This window comes from Dendrobates tinctorius, unplaced genomic scaffold (genome assembly GCF_039654945.1).
Source record: "Dendrobates tinctorius isolate UK_male_01 unplaced genomic scaffold, ASM3965494v1 ptg000030l, whole genome shotgun sequence".
Classification (NCBI taxonomy): Eukaryota; Metazoa; Chordata; class Amphibia; order Anura; family Dendrobatidae; genus Dendrobates; species Dendrobates tinctorius.
Window position 1 is genome coordinate 7,195,277 of NW_027361698.1, and position 21,966 is coordinate 7,217,242.

General features: G+C 45.8%; 1 protein-coding gene across 5 annotated transcripts in view; it reads left to right on the forward strand.

Moving 5' to 3' along the window:
* Positions 1–9,382: 9,382 nt before the first annotated feature.
* The window catches only part of AIMP1 (aminoacyl tRNA synthetase complex interacting multifunctional protein 1), a 117,254-nt gene continuing 104,670 nt past the window's right edge, over positions 9,383–21,966 (forward strand). The window contains exons 1-2 of one of the 5 annotated variants that reach the window (XM_073571837.1): positions 9,690–9,795; positions 19,803–19,854. In XM_073571837.1, coding sequence (XP_073427938.1) covers positions 19,853–19,854 — 2 coding nt within the window. In that variant the 5' untranslated portion in view covers positions 9,690–9,795; positions 19,803–19,852. The other 4 variants (XM_073571838.1, XM_073571841.1, XM_073571840.1 and 1 more) reach the window with 4 other exon arrangements.

Here is a 21,966-nt window from a genome sequence, read left to right on the forward strand (position 1 = left end):
TTTGTGTGATTTTGCTGTCAGCACATTCAACTTTGTACAGAACAAAGTATTCAATGAGAATATTTCATTCATTCAGATCTAGGATGTGTTATTTGAGGGTTTCCTTTATTTTTTTGAGCAGTGTATATTAGATATCCTATATAATAATCGTCTAATTCTGTCTGTCTGTCTCTCTGTTTGTAACGGAAATCCCGCGTCACTGATTGGTTGTGCCCGGCCGTCCGCGACCAATCAGCGACAGGCGCAGTCCGGCCGCAAATTGGCACGTAGTTCGAACAACGCACGCCACCGCTACCGTCGGGAGATCTGCGGCACTAACCGCTGATCTCCTGACGGTTCCCGCGGGTCATCACTTGGAATGTGTGATTGACAGGTTGGTCACATTTGTCAAACATAGTGTTTGACAAGTGTAACCAACTTTTTACTATTGATGCTGCCTATGCAGCATCAATAGTAAAAGATAGAATGTAAAAAATAAACAAAATAAAAAAAAAGGTTATTCTCACTTTCCGACAGCCTGATCTCCTCCGTGGCACACCTGGCAACTTCCGGTCCCAGTAATGCTTTGTGCGAAATACCGTTGATGACGTCGCGCTCTCATGATGAGAGGCGGGAAAGTCCCAGGGGCATCAGAAGGTGAGTATATAACTATTTTTTATTTTTAATCTATTTTTTACAGGATTATGGTACCCAGGGCCTAGAGGACAGTCTCCTCTCCTCCAGACCATGGGTACCATCCGCACATTGAGCACTCATTTTACGCATGGTGGGCATAGCCACATGCGTAAAATGAGCGTTTCAATGCAATCATATGGGTGCGGAATCGCCGCGATTCTGCACAAAGAATGAGCATGCTGCGGATTTTACCGCAATGCGATTCCCTTGATTTCCCGACCATTGCCACGGGTCTTAAAGGGAATCTGTCACCCCATTTTTGCCCCATAAGCTGGGGCCACCGCCATCAGGGGCTTATCTACAGCATTCTGTAATGCTGTAGATAAGCCCCCGATTAAACCTGAAAGATTAAAAATACACGTTAGATTATACTCACTGGGGGGTGGAGTCGGGTGCGGTGGGTGTCGTGGTCCTTTCCAGCGCCTCCCATCTTCATATGATGACGTCCCCCTGCTTGCTTCTCCCTCAGCTCCTGCGCACGCATACTTTATCTGCCCTGTTGAGGGTAGAGTAAAGCACTGCAGTACGCAGGTGCCGGGAAAGGTCAGAGAGCTCCGGCGCCTGCGCACTGCAGTACACTGCTCTGCCTTCAATAGGGGAAGAAAGTATGCCTGCGCAGGAGCCGAGGGAGAAGCCAGGAGGAGGACATCATCGTATGAAGATGGGAGGCACCGGACGGGACGGAGACACCCCTCGCACCGGACCGAACGTATAATCTAACTCTTTTTTCTTATCTTTCAGGTTTCATCGAGGGCTTATCTACAGCATTACAGAATGCTGTAGATAAGCCCCTGATGACGGTGACCCCAGCTTATGGGCAAAAATGGGGTGACAGATTCCCTTTAAGACCCACGGCAACCGTCAGGAGATCAGCGGAATCGCATCGCGGTAAAATCCGCAGCATGCTCATTCTTTGTGCGTAATCATAAAGAAACATAAAGATACCAAATGTTAATTTTTGGTGAAGAATCAACAACAAGTGGGACACAATTGTGAAAATGAACAAAATTTATTGGTTATTTTACATTTTTGTGGAAATACAAAAACTGAAAAGTGGGGCGTGCAATATTATTCGGCCCCTTTAACTTAATACTTTGTTGCACCAACTTTTGCTGCGATTACAGCTGCAAGTCGCTTGGGGTATGTATCTCAGTTTTGTACATCGAGAGACTGAAATTCTTGCCCATTCTTCCTTGGCAAACAGCTCGAGCTCAGTGAGGTTGGATGGAGATCCTTTGTGAACAGCAGTTTTCAGCTGTTTCCACAGATTTTTGATTGGATTCAGGTCTGGACTTTGACTTGGCCATTCTAACACCTGGATACGTTTATTTGTGAACCATTCCATTGTAGATTTTCCTTTATGTTTGGGATCATTGTCTTGTTGGAAGACAAATCTCCGTCCCAGTCTCAGGTCTTTTGTAGACTCCAACAGGTTGTATTTCAAGAATGGTCCTGTATTTGGCTCTATCCATCTTCCCATATCGTTTTGCATTGTTGCCAAAAAGTTCGATTTTGGTTTCATCTGACCAGAGCACCTTCTTCCACATGTTTGGTGTGTCTCCCATGTGGCTTGTTGCAAACTTTAAATGACCCTTTTTATGGATATCTTTGAGAAATGGCTTTCTTCTTGCCACTCTTCCATAAAGGCCAGATTTGTGCAGTGTACGACTGATTGTTGTCCTATGGACAGACTGTCCCACCTCAGCTGTAGATCTCTGCAGTTCATCCAGAGTGATCATGGGCCTCTTGGCTGTATCTCTGATCAGTCTTCTCCTTGTTTGGAATGAAAGTTTAGAGGGACGGCCGGGTCTTGGTAGATTTGCAGTGGTGTGATACTCCTTCCATTTCAATATGATCGCTTGGGATGTTTAAAGTTTTGGAAATAATTTTGTATCCAAATCCGGCTTTAAAGTTCTCCACAACAGTATCACGGACCTGCCTGTTTTGTTCCTTGGTCTTCATGATGCTCTCAGTGCTTCAAACAGAACCCTGAGACTATCACAGAGCAGGTGCATTTATACGGAGACTTGATTACACACAGGTGGATTATATTTATCATCATTAGTCATTTAGGACTACATTGGATTATTCAGAGATCCACAATGAACTTCTGGAGTGAGTTTGCTGCACTGAAAGTAAAGGGGTCGAATAATATTGCATGCCCCACTTTTCAGTTTTTGTTTATCCACAAAAATTTAAAATAACCAATAAATTTCATTCAACTTCACAATTGTGTTCCACTTGTTGTTGATTCTTCACCGAAAATTAACATTTGTCATCCTTATGTTTGAAGCATGATATGTGGGAAAAGGTTGAAAAGTTCCAGGGGGCCGAATACTTTCACAAGGCACTGTATATATATTACATATATACACTGTGTTTGACAAATGTGACCAACCTGTCAATCATATTCCAAGTGATGACCTGCGGCAACCGTCTGGAAATCAGTGGCTAGCGCCGCAGATCTCCTGATGGTAGCGGTGGCGTGCGTCGTTCGAATTCCACGCCAACTCGCGGCCGGACTGCGCCTGTCACTGATTGGTTGCGGCCGGCCGTTACAAGCAGACAAACAGAATTAGATGATTATTATATAAGATGTATGTATTCTATGTTTATATATGTAATATTTTGTGAGCTGTCAGTGTGATTTTACAGTAGCCGCATATGAATTGCCGGCTTTTCAAAGGACACCGGTGTGTAAAAATCGGACAGCATTCGCTTGTTGGGAGTGCTGTGTGATTTTTCTCTCGCACCCATTGACTTGCATTGGCGAGTCTCGTCCAAGATACGCAGCAGTATGCAACATGCTGCAATTTTTTTCTCAGTCCGATTTTGGCTGAGAAAAAAAATCGCAGAGGAGATGTCACCTATTGAATGACATTGGTCTGAGTGCAATCTGTTTTTTTATCGGATTGCACTCGTCAATGAGATCAGTGGCCCAAAGTCATTTAACCCCTTAAAAACATCAGTTACTTATTCAAATCTGTGAAAATCGACTGCACACTTTGATGCCATTTCTGATGCCCAGATCCCATTTGGGCCAGGTTGGAGATACCTGGCTTTGATGTGGGGCTCCCTGTTCTATATGACTGCAGTGTGATATCAGTGGCCAATAATCCTGTATCCCTTTCTTTAACGCTCTTTGGTGCCAATTTTTGTGCCAGTTTTAGGCTGTTCACACACAGCGTTTTTTTCGCGGTTTTGACAAAAAATCTGTGGGAAAACCGCGAAAAAGAAGCTTTCCATTCATTTCTATGCATTTTGCACTTTTTGTGCACATTGATGCATTTTTTACTGCGAAAAAAACGCATCGCGGTAAAAAACGCAGCATGCTCATTAATTTCGTGTTTTTTTCCGCGTTTCTGATTAGTTTAATGCGTTTGGAAAACGCGCTGAAAAAAAGCGCACGAAAAACGCGCAAAAAAAAGCTCAAAAATCGCAGCAAAAAACACTGCGCGGTTTCTGGGAAGGGAGTCCTGTTTTCAAGCAGAAATTTTCTGCTACGTGTGCACTTAGCCTTATAGTTTTTGTAGCTGTTTTTAAGTGTATTCACATCAGTGCACCTTGCTGCATTGTATGTTATTATTGTGATTCTTATTTTTTGTTGTTAAACCTATAAAAAACAGAAAAGAAAAAATTGCCAAATAAGAAACTGACAAATAAGAAACAAACTTCAGCCTCGTCTGAGACTTATTATTAGGCTGGGGTCACACTAACCGACGAGAAATACGGTCCATATTTTACATTAACACAAAAAGACCCAAAACAATAAAAGTGAAAAATCTCGATATCAGATATGAACAAAAGAAAAAGGTTTGTGGATATAACACCACCTGGAGTATAAATCGCAAAATAATATTTATTAATGTAAAGTACAGGTAAAATATTACATCAGACCTGCAAAGTGCCACAAAATCAGAGACACGTTATCTCCATATAACAGCCATTATCAAAATGCCATAATAGACATAGCCACACAATTTTCAAATATACTTCTTTTTGCAAAAATCAAATAAATGATTAAGTGGCCAAAACATGCAAAATCTAGTCATGAACACTTCGCATGAAAGAACTGAGGTAAAACAATATCAAATATACCATAAAGTGCATCAGTGCAAAAAGTTGCATTGTTTCATTGCCTCTCATGAATGCTGCTAGTCTGCTGTTAACCACTACATCGGTAATGAGGAAAACTTACAAAAATAGGCAATAATGGAGAAAAACGCTGTCCCTGCCGCCCCAACGCACGTTTCATTAAGACTTCCTCAGGAGACGCCTGGTATGTATGGTCCTCTCACCCCCCAATCCTGGTATGTATGGTCCCCTCACCCCCCAATCCTGGTATGTATGGTCCCCTCACCCCCTATCCTGGTATGCATGGTCCCCCTCACCCCCCCTATCCTGGTATGCATGGTCCCCCTCACCCTCCCCTATCCTGGTATGCATGGTCCCCCTCGCCCTCCCCTATCCTGGTATGCATGGTCCCCCTCGCCCTCCCCTATCCTGGTATGCATGGTCCCCCTCACATTCCCCTATCCTGGTATGCATGGTCCACCTCACCCCCCCTATCCTGGTATGCATGGTCCCCTCGCCCCCCAATCCTGGTATGCATGGTCCCTTCCCCCCTTTCCTGGTATGCATGGTCCCCTTGCCCCCCTTTCCTGGTATGCATGGTCCCCTTGCCCCATATCCTGGTATGCATGGTCCCCTCACCCTCTATCCTAGTATGCATGGTCCCTTCACCCCCAAATCCTGGTATACATGTTCCTCTCACCCCCCTTTCCTGGTATGCATGGTCCTCTCACCCCCCAATCCTGGAATGCATGGTCCCCTCACCCCCCAATCCTGGTATGCATGGTCCCCTCACCCCCCGATCCTGGTATGCATGGTCCTCTCACCCCCTTTCCTGGTATGCATGGTCCCCTCGCCCCCCTTTTCTGGAATGCATGGTCCCCTCACCCCCCTTTCCTGGTATGCATGGTCCTCTCACCCCCCTTTCCTGGTATGCATGGTCTTCTCACCCCCCAATCCTGGAATGCATGGTCCCCTCACCCCCCAATCCTGGAATGCATGGTCCCCTCACCCCCAATCCTGGTATGCATGGTCCCCTCACCCCCCAATCATGGTATGCATGGTCCTCTCACCCCCCAATCCTGGAATGCATGGTCCCCTCACCCCCCAATCCTGGATTGCATGATCCCCCTCACCCCCCCTTTCCTAGTATGCATGGTCCCCTCGCCCCCCTATCCTGGTATGCATAGTCCCCTCACTCGCCTATCCTGGTATGCATGGACCTCTCACCCCGCCTATCCTGGTATGCATGGACCTCTCACCCCCCCTTTCCTGGTATGCATGGTCCCCCTCAAACCCCCTATCCTGGTATGGTCTCCTTGTCCCCCTTTCCTGGTATGCATGGTCCCCTTGCCCCCTATCCTGGTATGCATGGTCCCCTCACCCTCTATCCTAGTATGCATGGTCCCTTCACCCCCAAATACTGGTATGCATGGTCCTCTCACCCCCCTTTCCTGGTATGCATGGTCCTCTCACTCCTCTTTCCTGGTATGCATGGTCCCCTCACCCCCCTTTGCTGGAATGCATGGTCCCCCTCACCCCCCCTATCCTGGTATGCATGGTCCTCTTGCCCCCCTTTCCTGGTATGCATGGTCCCCTTGCCCCCTATCCTGGTATGCATGGTCCCCTCACCCTCTATCCCAGTATGCATGGTCCCTTCACCCCCATATCCTGGTATGCATGGTCCTCTCACCCCCCTTTCCTGGTATGCATGGTCCTCTCACCCCCGAAGCCTGGAATGCATGGTCCCCCCACCCCCCCCAATCCTGGTATGCATGGTCCCCTCGCCCCCCAATCTTGGTATGCATGGGCCCCCTCACCCCCCCCTTTCCTAGTATGCATGGTCCCCTCGCCCCCCTATCCTGGTATGCATGGTCCCCTCACCCGCCTATCCTGGTATGCATGGACCGCTCACCCCCCCTTTCCCGGTATGCAAGGTCCCCCTCAACCCCCAATCCTGGAATGCATGATCCCCTCACCCGCCTATCCTGGTATGCATGGACCTCTCACCCCCCTTTCCTGGTATGTATGGTCCTCTCACCCCCTTTCCTGGTATGCATGGTCCCCTCTCCCCCCTTTGCTGGAATGCATGGTCCCCCTCACCCCCCCTATCCTGGTATGCATGGTCCTCTTGCCCCCTTTTCCTGGTATGCATGGTCCCCTTGCCCCCTATCCTGGTATGCATGGTCCCCTCACCCTCTATCCTGGTATGCATGGTCCTTTCACCCCCAAATCCTGGTATGCATGGTCCTCTCACCCCACTTTCCTGGTATGCATGGTCCTCTCACCCCCCAATCTTGGTATGCATGGTCCCCTCGCCCCCCAATCTTGGTATGCATGGTCCCCCTCACCCCCCCTTTCCTAATATGCATGGTCCCCTCGCCCCCCTATCCTGGTATGCATGCTCCTCTCACCCGCCTATCCTGGTATGCATGGACCTCTCACCCCCCCTTTCCTGGTATGCATGGTCCCCCTCAACCCCCCTATCCTGGTATGCATGGTCCCCTTGCCCCCTATCCTGGTATGCATGGTCCCCTCACCCTGTATCCTAGTATGCATGGTCCCTTCACCCCCAAATCTTGGTATGCATGGTCATCTCACACCCCTTTCCTGGTATGCATGGTCCTCTCACCCCCTTTCCTGGTATGCATGGTCCCCTCGCCCCCTTTTGCTGGAATGCACGGTCCCTTCACCCCCCCTTTCCTGGTATGCATGGTCCCCTCGCCCCCCTTCATGGTATGCATGTTCCTCTCACCCCCCAATCCTGGAATGCATGGTCCCCTCACCCCCCAATCCTGGTATGCATGGTCCCCTTGCCCCCCAATCCTGGTATGCATGGTCCCCTCGCCCCCCAATCCTGGTATGCATGGTCCCCTCGCCCCCCAATCCTGGTATGCATGGTCCCCTCGCCCCCCTTATCCTGATATGCATGGTCCTCTCACCCCCCTATCCTGGTGTGCATGGTCCCCTCACCCCCCCCAATCCTGGTATGCATGGTCCCCTCTCCTACCCTATCCTGGTATGCATGGTCCCCTCGCCCCCCAATCCTGGTATGCATGGTCCCCTCGCCCCCCAATCCTGGTATGCATGGTCCCCTCGCCCCCCTTATCCTGATATGCATGGTCCTCTCACCCCCCTTTCCTGGTATGCATGGTCCTCTCACCCCCTCTTTCCTGGTATGCATGGTCCCCTCACCCCCCTTTGCTGGAATGTATGGTCCCCTCACCCCCCTTTCCTGGTATGCATGGTCCCCTCGCCCCCCTTTCCTGGTATGCATGTTCCTCTCACCCCCCAATCCTGGTATGCATGGTCCCCTCGCCCCCGAAACCTAGTATGCATGGTCCCCTCACCCCCCCCCAATCCTGGTATGCATGGTGCCCTCTCCCACCCTATCCTAGTATGCATGGTCCCCTCGCCCCCCAATCCTGGTATGCATGGTCCCCTTGCCCCCCTTATCCTGGTATGTATGGTCCTCTCACCTCCCCTATCCTGGTGTGCATGGTCCTCTCACCCCCCAATCCTGGTATGCATGGTCGTCTCACCCCCCCAATCCTGTTATGCATGGTTCCCTCACCCCCCTTATCCTGATATGTTTGGTGCCCCTCACCCCTATTAAACAGCACACATACAAAAAAAATTATACTCACCGTTCTTCCCTGTGTTCCAGTGCTGTCACATTCTGCTGTAGGCCGGGGGAGGAGTGCGGCCGCGGCGCTGGAGTACGCGCATGCCCATACCGCGCGGTCTGGCGTCATACTGCTGAAGACACACTGCAAATGTGTCTTCAGTAAAATGGCGCCAGATAGCGCTATGCGCATGCGCGATACTCGTGCGCACACCGGCCCTGTTCTTCGGCCGAAGAGAAGCGACGCAACGCTCCTCCCGGTCAGGTAAGTATGGCGCCGGACATAGCGGTATGCAGTACGTACGGTATCGCCATCTCTCGCACCATACACACTCCTCACCACTGGATGCCTCATTCTGTCTGGAGACAGACTGCGCAGTCTATAAAGGCTTCAGACACAGTGACGCTACCACGGTTATATTATAGATGTATTCTAAGTGTATATATCTATTGTTTATTAATCCTGTCAGTGTGAGTTTACTGTATAGCGCACGGAATTACCGGTTTTTCTAAAGGACACCGGGTGCGTATTTCTCGCATGTCACACATCTTGTCCGTGTGTAATGCGGATTTTTTGCGCACCCATAGACTTGCATTGGCGTACTACGGCCGTAGTACGCCGACAATCGCAGCATGCTGCCATTGGCACGGAGCGTAAAGTACGTGCGAGAATTACACGGCTGATGGGAGCTGCCCCATAGAGAATCATTGGTCCGTGTGCAATGCGTGGTTTTTACGCCTCTCACTCGTCCGTATTTCTAGTGTGACCCCGGCCTTAGTATATTACTCCTGTGAGTGTAGGGTTTCCTTACCCATTCTAGGTTAGCTATTCTCTCCATATTTGCCAGGGCAGATGGTGCTGATCCCTTCTGCTTGCGGACACAGCGCCTGTCTGTATGCTGTGACTGCATCTTGCCTTCTCCTATCACACGAGACACCAAGCACCCTGGCAGGTGAGAGGACGCTGACAGCGCCGCCATTCTGTGGCCCCTGAAGGAGCTGCCGGATGAGGGTCCCGGGAAATGTATCTGCAGGTAAGAGCCCTCGGGTGTGTGTGTGGGCACTGTGGTCCTTGGGGAGAGCGGCCCATCTGCTCCGGCCCGTACTCCCCAGGCCGGGACTCACAGCCTCACGTACCCCCTGTACTGGTGTGCTTTACTGCACATTGGGAATAGCCCGTGCTGGGAGGGCAGCGTGACAAGCACCACACACAGGGCCTCGGCCTCGCGGACATGACAGGACCCCTCCGGTGGCGAGTGGCGCACCCCCTCCAGGTCACTAGTACAGAGAGGTGCAGGCGAATACAAGCTCATTCTCTCTGGGAATCACTTACACAGCGCCACCTGCAGGACTCGCCTGCCTGGACAAGCCATGTGATCTGTGACGTCATCTCTCTGCGCCCGTCTCTCTGGCCTCAGGAAGAGGTAAGCCCAGCGTTTCATGTGCGGTGTCTGTGGACCGGTTGGGAGCAGGTGTCTGGGGTCAGTCTGGTCTCATGGGGTCCGGCACAGAGGCCGTGCTGAGCGGAGGGTGGGCTGCGCTGTGTCCGGGCGGCTGTGGGAGGGGTGTCTGACACCGGACACTGCCTGACACGTGTGCTCGGCTCGGTGGGAGGCCTCCCATCTCTTTGGAGCCCTTTTCGCTGTTTTAAGTAGAACTTTCTGATTTGCCAGCTCTGTTCCCACTGGTGCCCGTGAATAACAGCAGGGTAGATGAGTGGGCCCAGGGGCCTCCTGTTAGATGATGCACGGCATCAGGAGGGAGCCATCACTACACGGGCGCTGTCATTCCACCCCTGACAACCTCTCCTGCAGATGTGTACTTGGCCTTACAAGTTGTCAGTGGGCTCAGATTCCCCTGCACTCACTGCGGGCACCTCCGCCAGGCTCATGGAGGTGTGATCGCTGCCCGTTGTGATGGTTTCAGGCTAATACAGCTCTCCTCCACATTCCTCCTTATTTATCTGTTAGTTTTTTACCATCCGTGCATCATTTATTCTTTTTGCTCTGGAAAAATGTAAAAATAAAAAAAATAAAAATTATTGGAGATTTCCCAAACTTTTAGGCTGCGTTCACACGTCGCGGTTTTAACGTGCGATTTTGCTGCAAAAAAACCCAGCATCCCGTGCAATCCTATGAGATTCCGCAATGCTGTGCTAATGCTGCGGATTTTCCCGCGGCGGAATGGCATCGCGGAAAAATCCGCAGCATGCTCATTATTTTGCGGAATCGCGGCGATTCCACCCACATAGGAATGCATTGTTCTGCTTACTTTCCGCATGTGGCTGTGCACACCATGCAAAAAGTAAGCAGAACATTTGCGGATGGTACCCACGGTCCAGAGGAGAGGAGACTGTCCTCCGGGCTTTGGGTAACATATTCCTGTAAAAAGTAGAATTAAAATAAAAAAATCACCATATTCTCACCTTCTGATGTCCCGCGCAGCGTCCCCAGTCTTCAGTGATACACGCGGCAGCTCCCGTTCCCAGTAATGCATTCAATAATGACCTTTGCTGACATCGCTGTCTCGTGAGTCCGCGACGTCATCAAAGGTCATTGGCGCAATGCATTACTGGGAATGGGACCTGCCAGAGCATCGCGGAGGCCTGGGAACGCTGCGAGGGACATTGGAAGGTGAATATAACCCGATTTTTTTATTTTTAACATTATATCTTTTTTCTACTGATGCCGCATAGGCAGCCTCAATAGTAAAAATTTGGTCACACTAGACAAACACTATGTTTGACGAGTGTGACCAACCTGTCAATCGGTTCTCCAAGTGATGCTACAGATCACTTGGAAAACGCTAGCATTCTGCAAGCTAAATATGCTTGCAAATTGCTAGGTTTTCCGCGGGAATTTAGAATGCGATTTTCCTGTGGAATGGGATTCCCGCGGTAACGTCCACGGGAGTTCCAGTACGTGTGAACTTAGCCTTAGACTTCTGAATAAACCATAAGAGACTCATTATTAAAGGGAACTTGACAGCGACTAGTGCTGCCGACCTATGGGCAGCCTGATCGGAGTCTGGCTCTGTATGTTTTCCTGTATCATTTCAGAGAAAGCATATTCTTAAAACTCAACATTGCGTTGGTCCCCTTGGGTGACAGGTCTTTCCGTGTGTGTGTGTGGCATCATTCCGGTGTCTGTGTTGCACATATATATTTTATCGTGTTTTTTTCATTGATATAACACGTATCCATTATAGTCTATGATGCTATTCACATGTTCATTTTTTTCACGAACCATGTGCCCGTGCCAAACACATGTCTGTATGTTTTGGCAGTATGGATGAAAAGGGTCAATACGAGTGTGTGGGTCCGAATAAAATATAGAACAAGACAAAAGACTAGCTATATGAAGTGGGATCACCAGACATAATAAAGTGTAAAACCTTTATTGATACAAGCCAAACATAAAAATGTAAAAACAATTAAAAAAATTAATGACATGATTCAGCTTGATCATCCACGATAGGGTGACAAGCCCTGTCCAGCAAGGTATAAGGAGTCGCATCACTATATCAATATGACCTAGGCAAAAGGAGTAGTTTGGGTAATGTATGATCCTCTCCTAATAAACACAATATACAAACCCCCAAAGGCCAGGTGAGCTAGCCAATATAAATAATAATAAGGTTGTATTGCTTAGTAGATAAATTGCTAACACAATTTCAAATGGGAGACATATAGTAAACAAATAACAGTATAAGGTAGGGGACAAAAACACCATTTGAAAAGGTGTCCTGCATTGTGAGTTATTAGTAAACAGCTCAGCAAGTATTAAAGGGAATCTGTCACCCCTTTTTTGAGATATATAATGATATCATTCAATTGTGTGTCACATCAGGATTCACTTAGTACTTTTGCTTCCCCCTGACCCCGCACCTTTCATGCTTAAATACCTTGTTTATATCGGTTCAGATGTATGTAAATTGCCGCGGTCCGGTCCGATGGGCGGGGCTTAGTCTCATATGAAGACTTCCGGGTCATAGACCCAGGGAAAAATACCGGCGCAGTAACGATTATTTGCTTTGCCCACAGTTTGGCAAAGCATACTGCGCAAGAGGCCTTTGCAATGCGCAAGCGCTGAAACAATACGTGAACGCAGGAAGAAGAAAGAAGAAATGCATAGAGCAAGACAGGGAGGGGGGGAGCAGGCGAGTAAGCCCTTCCCATCGGACTGGACCGTGGCAATTTACATACATCTGAACCGATATTAAAAAGGTATTTATGCATGAAAGGTGCGGGATAAGGGGGAAGCAAAAGTACTAAGAGAATCCTTATGTGACACACAATTGAATGATACCAATATATGATATCTCAAAAAAGGGGTGACAGGTTCCCTTTAAGCAAACTAGAGGGGACTACTGGAGATAAAGAGGGAGAACCATACCTGCACATAATGATCTCAATAATGTTTGTTGAAATTGAAGGCATAATAGTCTAGGTCAGAAACAGGTCTATACACTGGACAATGCAATGTGCCCAACACGTGTCGCCACTGTCATGTGGCTTCCTCAGGGTCCGTATAAAACAAATACAGCACAAGGATGGTATCAGTGTACTGTACGTATTTAATATTGCAAAGTAATGGAGAAGCTTTGTAATTTCATTCTTTATCCATCCATAAAAAAAGGGGAAGATAAAAACGAACAAATGCATGATACACTGATGGTTAACATGGACACACGTATGACATTTGTAAAAACAGACCCTGATGCAAAACACTGATTAAACACAGACATGGAAAAATGTTTCCAGTATCAAAAACAAAAGTGTGAATGAGGCCTGAAAGAGAGTGACCGGTCAGTCTAAAAAGTGGTGTGGTTAGAAGCGGCTGGCTTTTTCAAGTATGTTTCCTCTGAATCGCCAGAGCATTTCGGATCAAATGTAGACATGACGCCTTTCTCGGCTGGGTCCATGCCGAAACCCACCCAGAAAAAGCTTAAAAGAATGAACATATGCATTTCTATGTATAAATGACTTGCTGTTCAAACATTCAGGCTTTTGAGCATTTCACGTTTCCTAAGATGCCAGTTGTCAAAAAGAAGTGACCTGACCATTCCTCAGGAGGTTGCCTTTTAGAAGGCTCAAAAGACACGTGGGTATCGTCTTGAGTGTTTTCCTAGCATTTTTGCATCAGAAACCGCTATCAGTTTTTTCGTTGTTGAAGGAGAAAAAAACTGTAAAAGGTCAGTACAAAAGTTGTAAAAAAAAAAAAAAAAGTTAGCTGTCAAGACAGCCAGACTTATTCCTGCTGTCCATTATTGTGTGCTCCTTAAACAAAATAATGATATACAGGTGCTTCTCACAAAATTAGAATATCTTCAAAAAGTTAATTTATTTCAGTTCTTCGAATCAAAAAGTGAAACTCATTTAATATATAGTCATTGCAAACAGAGCGATCTATTTCAAGTGTTTTTCTGTTAATGTTGATGATTATGGCTTACAGCCAATGAAATCCCAAAAGTCATTATCTCAGTAAATTAGAATTAATAACAAAAAACACCTGCAAAGGTTTCCTAAGCATTTAAAAAGGCCCCTTAGTCTGTTTCAGTAGGCTCCACCATCATGGGGAAGACTGCTGACTTGACAGATGTCCAGAACGCAGTCATTGACACACTCCACAAGGAGGGTAAGCCACAAAAGGACGTTGCTAAAGAAGCTGGCTGTTCACAGAGTGCTGTGCCCAAGCATATTAATGGAAAGTTGATTGGAAGGAAAAATTGTGGTGCAAAAGCAACTGGGATAACTGCAGCCTTGAAAGGATTAAAGGGAATCTGTCACCTACCCTTTGGCGGGCGATGAAAACGAGGTCGGTCCGGTCCGATGGGCGGTGTTCCCGATGTGTGCCGCCTCCCCATCCTTGCCCGCCGTCCGCAGGTTATTGCTGAATTGGAGTAGGTGTACGCCATTTTTTGCACGTGCGCTAAGCATTCATAGCTAGCGCACGCGCAGTATGCTTTGCCCAACTGCGGGCAAAGCCGAAAAGCCGGACTGCGCATGCGCCGGTTAACTAAGCCCCGGAAGTATTTTGCTGTGTTCCGGGGGCTGTTAACTGGCGCATGCGCAGTGCGGCTTTTCGGCTTTGTCCGCAGTTGGGCAAAACATACTGCGCAGGCGCTAGCTATGAATGCTTAGCGCATGCGCAAAAAATGGCGTACACCTACTCCAATTCAGCAATAACCTGCGGACGGCGGGCAAGGATGGGGATGCGGCATACATCGGGAACACCGGACCGACCTCTTTTTCATCGCCCGCCAAAGGGTAGGTGACAGATTCCCTTTAAGAAAAGGCCATTCAAAAATTTGGGGGAGATTCGCAAGGGGTGGACTGCTTATGGAGTCATCGCTTCAAGAGCCACCACACACAGACATATCTACAACATGATGTCAGTTATGGTGTGAGGTTCTCACTACCATTCAAAGTTCCCTCAGGGGTTAACTAGCAAATATAGCCTGGAGGGGTCCCCAAATATTAAAACATAACCATTATTCAATTATTAAAAAGACAAATATCACAAACAAACCAAATAAAGTGCTCATGCAAACCAGTGCTCATTAAAAAATGGTTTGGTCCCACCTCTGTTGATGGACAAAAGATGCCGGCCTTTGTCTGGAAGTACCTTGCCGGGAGATGGATCCAAACAAGGGAAAGGGGAATATATATCTGGAGAGAGATGTAAGCGGTATGTAATAATTTCCGATACTCCCTGTCGTGCCCCAGTATTGCTCCTGTCCTAACAAGAACAGGCCCCAAGTGGACCCTATAGTGATACCTCCAATGATATGGGGCTGAATACTTCCTACGCGTTTCTTCCCCAATGGTGGGGATTCAACAGGGGAGTTTATATAAAGATTTGGGAAGTAAGAAAAAACTAAACCTGTCCATAAGTCAAAGCATGCCCTGCAGTGGCAAGGTGCCAGGTCAGAGAAAGTGACTGCCCATGTCACTGTCAGAGTGGGGACTCGAGACCAACAATGCAGATGAGCTGAAGGCTGCTATCAAAGCACCCTGGACTTTGATAACACCTCAGCAGTGCCGCAGGCTGATCGCCTCCATGGCATTCCACAATGATGCAGTAAGGAGGCCCGACCAAGTATTGAGTGCATTTACTGAACATACATTTCAGTAGGCCAACATTTTCAGATATTAAAATAATTTTTCAAGTTTGTGTTATAAAGTATTCTAATTAACTGAGATAATGACTTTTGGGTTTTCATTGGCTGTAATCCATTTTGTGAGAAGAACCTATACATATTTCATGTGCGAGTGAATGGAATCGGCGCAGGAGTTGACAACCCCCCCACCCCATCATATGTGGCAGGTGCATTTCAACATTTTTCATGTCCCCATGATGATTTAAAAAAAAGCTAAAAATCAGCGGAAAGGAAAAAGTTTAAAATCAATGTATTAACCATTGAATTAGCCCCCTTTTTCCAATCCAAAAATAAATAAAAATCATGTTTATATCTGCACATCGGTAAAAGTCCAATCTCTCAAAATATAAAGTTAACTGTTAAAGTAAACTGTAAAGAAAAAAAAGTAATAATGTCAGAACTGCTGCTTTTTGGTACATGACCCTCCCTCCAGAAATGCAATAAAAAGAAATTAACATCATCATTTGTACCCAAAAATGGTAGCCATAAAATCATCAGCTCTCCACAAAAGTGCAAGCCCTTGCCCACTTTTATTGATGGAAAAATGAATTTATGGCACTCAGAAAATGTTGAAAAACCACTTTTTTTTCTCTTAAAAAGTTCAGAATCGATTTTAAACACTTAACACATACAGCTCTGGCAAAAATTAGGAGACCACAGGTTTATAAAAATCAGCTTCTCTCCATGTCTGACAGCCATTCCATTCCAGTGTCAGTCGAAATCCAACCAGAGTACACCTCATACTACTTACTGTGCTTCTGATTAGGTGATCACCTGAACCAAATCTTATTTAACGAAGAAAAGTATAAAAAACCCTGCTGTGGTGTTCACAATCCTCTTACAATAGGACAAGCTGGAGGCAAAACAAGTGCTAGTAATATCCCAAAAGTAATAGGAATGAAAAAATAACTTTTAACCATGCCAAAGGAGTTGAAAAGAAGACTTGAGTGAGGAAAAGAAAGGCTTAATTCTGGCTTTAATAGCAGAGGGATATAGTGAGCGTCATGTTGCATCCATCCTTAAAATTTCTAAGACTGCAGTCCGTTACAACAAGGTCAAGCAGCTGACATTGTGGACTACAGAGCGGCAGAGGGCAAAAATGACTCTCCACTGACCGGGATGACAGTCATATTATTCAAATGTCACTCAGCAACCACAGGATGACATCAAGTGACCTACAAAAGGAATGGCAAATGGCAGCTGGGGTAAAGTGCAGGGTGAGAACAGTTCGTAGCAGGCTCCTAGAGGCAGGGCTCAAGTCATGTAAAGCTAGAAAAAAGCCTTTCATCTATGAGAAGCAAAGTTTGCCAAAGACCATAAGAATTGGACCATAGAGGACTGGAGTAAGGTAATCTGCTCTGATGAGTCTAATTTTCAGCTTTGCCCAACACCTGGGTGTCTAATGGCTAGACGGAGACTTGGAGAGGCGTACAAGCCACAGTGTCTTGCACCCACTGTGAAATTTGGTGGAAGATCGGTGATGATCTGGGGATGCTTCAGCAAGGCAGGAATTGGGCAGGTTTATCTTTGCGAAGGACGTATGAATCAAGCTGCATACAAGATTATCCTGGAAAAACAGTTGATTCCTTCTGCTCAGGCAATGTTCCCCAACTCGTGAGGACTGTTTTTTCCAGCAGGACAATGCGCCATGCCACACAGCTAGGTCAATGTGTGGATCAAATCCCTGTCATTTGCAGCCCAATCTCCAGACCTGAACCCCTTTGAAAACCTCTGGACTGTAATCAAGAGGATGTTGGATAGTCACAAGCCATCAAATAAAGAACTGCTTAAAATTGAAGCAGTGTGAAAGCATGCCAAGACGCATGAAAGCTGTGATTAAAAATCATCGTTATACCACAAAATATTGATTTCTGAACTCTTCCTGAATTAAAGCATTAGTATTGTTGTTTCTAAATGATTATGAACTTGTTTTCTTTGCATTAATTGAGGTCTGAAAGCACTGCATTTTTTTTTGTTTTGACCATTTCTCATTTTCAGAAAATAAATACAAAATTTTGTTGCTTGGAACTTCGGAGACGTGTTGTCAGTAGTTTATAGTATAAAAGAGCAATTTACATTTTACACAAAAATATACCTACCGGGTGAGTCATAAAGGACGGATGTATTTGAAGTGGCTATAACTCACCACCAGGTGGAGGTAGAGATGTGCGGGAGGCGGGGTTATGTTTGTGAGGTGAAAGCATTGTTTTTATTTTAGTTTCAGTTTAAGCTATGGTGCCGTGGACGATAGAACATCGCGTTTTTGCGTACGACAGTTTTGTCAAGAATAATGAGTGTATCACAGCCGTTCAGCGTGAGTTTCGGCGTCATTTCAATATTCACAGAAATCAAGCTGTTCCCGCTCGTAACACTATCCTACGTTGGGTTGAAGCACTCCGTACACGAGGTACACTAATGAACAAACGACCACCGGGGGCTCCACGAACGGCACGTACCGCTGCACAGCCCTAAGGTAACGGTGTGGTGCGCTATGGGCAAATATGGCGTGATCGGTCCGTACTTTTTCGAAGGCGATAATGGCAATACTGTTACCGTGAACTCACAACGTTATATTGCCATGATAAATAACTTGTTTGTTCCTGAGTTACGACGGCAACATATCCCCATCTCTAGTGTGTGGTTTCAACAAGATGGGGCAACGGCCCACACAGCCGGAGCAACAATGAACGTTCTTCGCCCTCTCTTCCCTGGTCGCATCATTTCCAGGTTTGGCGATATTAATTGGCCTCCTAGGTCCCCAGACCTGTCCATGTGCGATTATTACTTATGGGGTCACCTCAAATCACGTGTATACAAGCTTAAGCCTCGATCATTACAAGAACTGAAGGAAGCTATTCGAGTGGAAGTTGCCCAAATCGACAGAGTTGTGTTGGAACGTGTTGATGCCAACTTCCAAGAACGCCTTTGGAAATGCATCACTGATAATGGCCACCACATGGCAGATGTTGTTTTCCACACTTGAATTTGTCAAATGCTATTAGTATACGTAACCAAATCTGTGAATACATTTATATTTAATAAATATTTAACGATTTTATGATTAGTTTAAAAACGTCCGTCCTTTATGACTCACCCGGTATAAAGAGAAGGATCAGACAAACTGAAAATTCTGCAGTGGGCTTTTAATTTTTGCCAGAGCTGTATATATGTAACCTTGATATCACTGTAATTGTGCTTCGGACAGTTTTCCTTTTTTTGTGTGTGTTTTATCGGTATCATTTTGTGGTATGCTATAAAGCTATCAAAACATTCTACAGTTTTGGAGAGAGGTGTGGCGACTGAAGAATGGAAATATTGCCATTACATTCTTTTTTTCCTTTATAATGTATACAGTATTTTTGTGCATGCACAGACAGGTGGACTGAGATCCGGTAGAGCTAGCTCAGAGCAAGCTGACACTGTCAATCAGTAACAAAGTCCCCAAACTGCAAATTGACAAGGGTTTAGCAGTGCACTGAGCTTTTAGCTACACCAAGGGTACGCTGAAGCCTCCTCATTTGCATTTGGATTAAAAGTAATTTGCTCAGACACCATACCATTAAAATCTACTTTGCACTAGGAATGATTTTTATTGGGACCAATTCCCCTATATAACTATAGCTAGTTTAAGATGCATTCTGAGGGTGACAGATTCCCTTTAACCATTTTTCAAACATAAGACAACCTCTTTTATATAAAAATTGAGAGGAGGGGGATTGCAAGGGGTATGGCATCCACATTTACTGTGCCCGGCAGTCACCAGTGTACAACAAATAATCTTGAAAAGAGCCCCCTTCATTTTCAAGATGGGTTGTACAGCCCCTCACACTGCGCTATAGGGTTCTACTCGAGTCTGGAGAAGACTTGTGGAAGACATTTCCCGTATATCTTTTAGTATATTAGAGAACATTGTTGGCTGCACTTGCTCAGAATGTGGGTACGACTTTCCGAAGAAAAGAAAAAAAACCTTGTTCAGCAAGGTTAAAACATCTTGCTTTACATATGCGCTGTCTTTTTTTATAACCGCTTCAGTCTTTAAAAGCCGTTAAGTACGCTAGCTCCAGGAAGTGACCCATGTGCTAAAGATGTTAGAAAAGCTGCTTCAGGGGACACGCCGCGGTCGTTTACCCATAGCGTCTTGCGTCAAACCTTATGCGGGTATGCCCGTTATTGCACAAACCCTAAAATTGGAGTCTGCTGGTCCCCAGCATTGACCACAGAATGCCATTGGACAACTGAATTGTGAAACATTTCTGGTCTTTGCTTGTAGATTTCCAGCTTCTGTGGAAAAATCCCTTTGCAGCAAGTTACTGTCCATACATGTAAGTGCCTTTCTAATTGATCTTTCTTACAAGACCTTTAGTATGATTTTCTGTCTCTTGGTAAAAATAGCAGAAACATTTTGAGAATTTATATACCTAATTAGGATATAGTGATGGCTGCTTCCAAAAAAAAGCACTTTAAGTGTATGAGTGCATCGGCAGGGTTTTTCCTTTAAAGGTCTTCTATGATGTGATCAGTGTCATCTTCTGGCAGCTTGCCTAAGGCTAGTTTCACATTAGCGTGCACGGCCGTCGCTAAGCCCCGCCCCCTTGCCGCGCCTCCGCCGGTAGCTCAGCCTACGGACGCATGATGCTGCATGCGTTCTGCGTCCCCTATATTTAGCACTGGGGACGCAGGCCGTGCGCAGTATGCGTTTGGCGGCGCATGCGTCCTTTTGACGCTGCGCCGAGCGCACCAAATTGCAACCTGTTGCGTTTGGCACTGGGTAGTATCACCAGTCGATGCATTTATAGCTCACGTTCTATGTTTAGTGCATTTTTTAAAGTGGTTATTCCAGATTTGTGAAAAAATTACCATGAGCAGGAAATAGGTTGCATATTAAATATTCCCTCCGCTTCAGTCTGTACTTACTTTCTGCATCAGTCACATGCTGTACATTATTCACGTGGATTATATGGCCAATTGCTATACCAGCAGGGGTAGAAATATACATAAAACATAACTTTCAATCAGAAGTATAAAATGGTTAGGTCTCACCAGTATTGTATGATGAACCTGAATCATAAACGCAGGAGGGATCGGAGCTAGTCGTCTCAGGGATTTAAACTGTTATACTACCCTGTCATGCCCCATGTGATGCTCCTGCCCAAGTATGGTACTGTCTAAATGAATCTCAAAGCCAACAGTGTCCTTCCCACGCGTTTCTTTCTCTGTTCAGAGGATTCATCAGGGTAATGTGAACTGCAAGGGTAAAGAAGATGGGGGAGAGGAATTGCTAGGGTACTTGCAGTGGCAAGTAGCTCAGCAGTGGGTCTGACCGGTTATGTCACGACCCCCAGATAAAAATAATTTGATGGTCACACCTGCAGCCTTAGTCTCTCCAGTTATGGATTACTTGTATGCCTCTACCTCATTATGAAGGAAAAAAACACGAGATAAGGAGAAACAGCGAGATTTACATTATATTAAGATAATACTATGAATAAAAAATAATATATCGCTGGAGAGTGTTGGACTGTTTAAAGGACAGTCGTGTTGAAAACACCAAATTTACAAAGAAAAAAACGACCAGAAAATCCCAGAAGGATAATATATTTTATTACGTCATTAAAAAATAGTTAAAAACCATTACATAAAAATAGGTAATACATATACTGAACAAAAAAGGGGGGTTATGCTACCCAGATATAAAGCATAAAAAATGTGAAAAAATGTGAAACAAAAAATGGTGAATAAGCAAAATAGATATTGATATATATAATGAATAATAAACAATATAAAGTGCACAAACACCAAAAAAAATATATATTATAAACCATAAACATAAGTGTGAACCACTACCACAGTAAACCTATATATATCAATATATCGAAATAGTGCATCTGTGTGATAAGGTTAAAGGACACTATATGTGTCACCGTGAATTAAGGTGTCTACCGACCAGGAAAGGAAAAATATTGCAAAAATAACAATAAAAATAAGTGAAAATACATACAACCTCTCCTGGTCTCCTGGGGAAGCAACCCGGTCCCGACGCGCGTTTCGGCGCTAAGCCTTCATCAGGGGCTGATGAAGGCTTAGCGCCGAAACGCGCGTCGGGACCGGGTTGCTTCCCCAGGAGACCAGGAGAGGTTGTATGTATTTTCACTTATTTTTATTGTTATTTTTGCAATATTTTTCCTTTCCTGGTCGGTAGACACCTTAATTCACGGTGACACATATAGTGTCCTTTAACCTTATCACACAGATGCACTATTTCGATATATTGATATATATAGGTTTACTGTGGTAGTGGTTCACACTTATGTTTATGGTTTATAATATATATTTTTTTTGGTGTTTGTGCACTTTATATTGTTTATTATTCATTATATATATCAATATCTATTTTGCTTATTCACCATTTTTTGTTTCACATTTTTTCACATTTT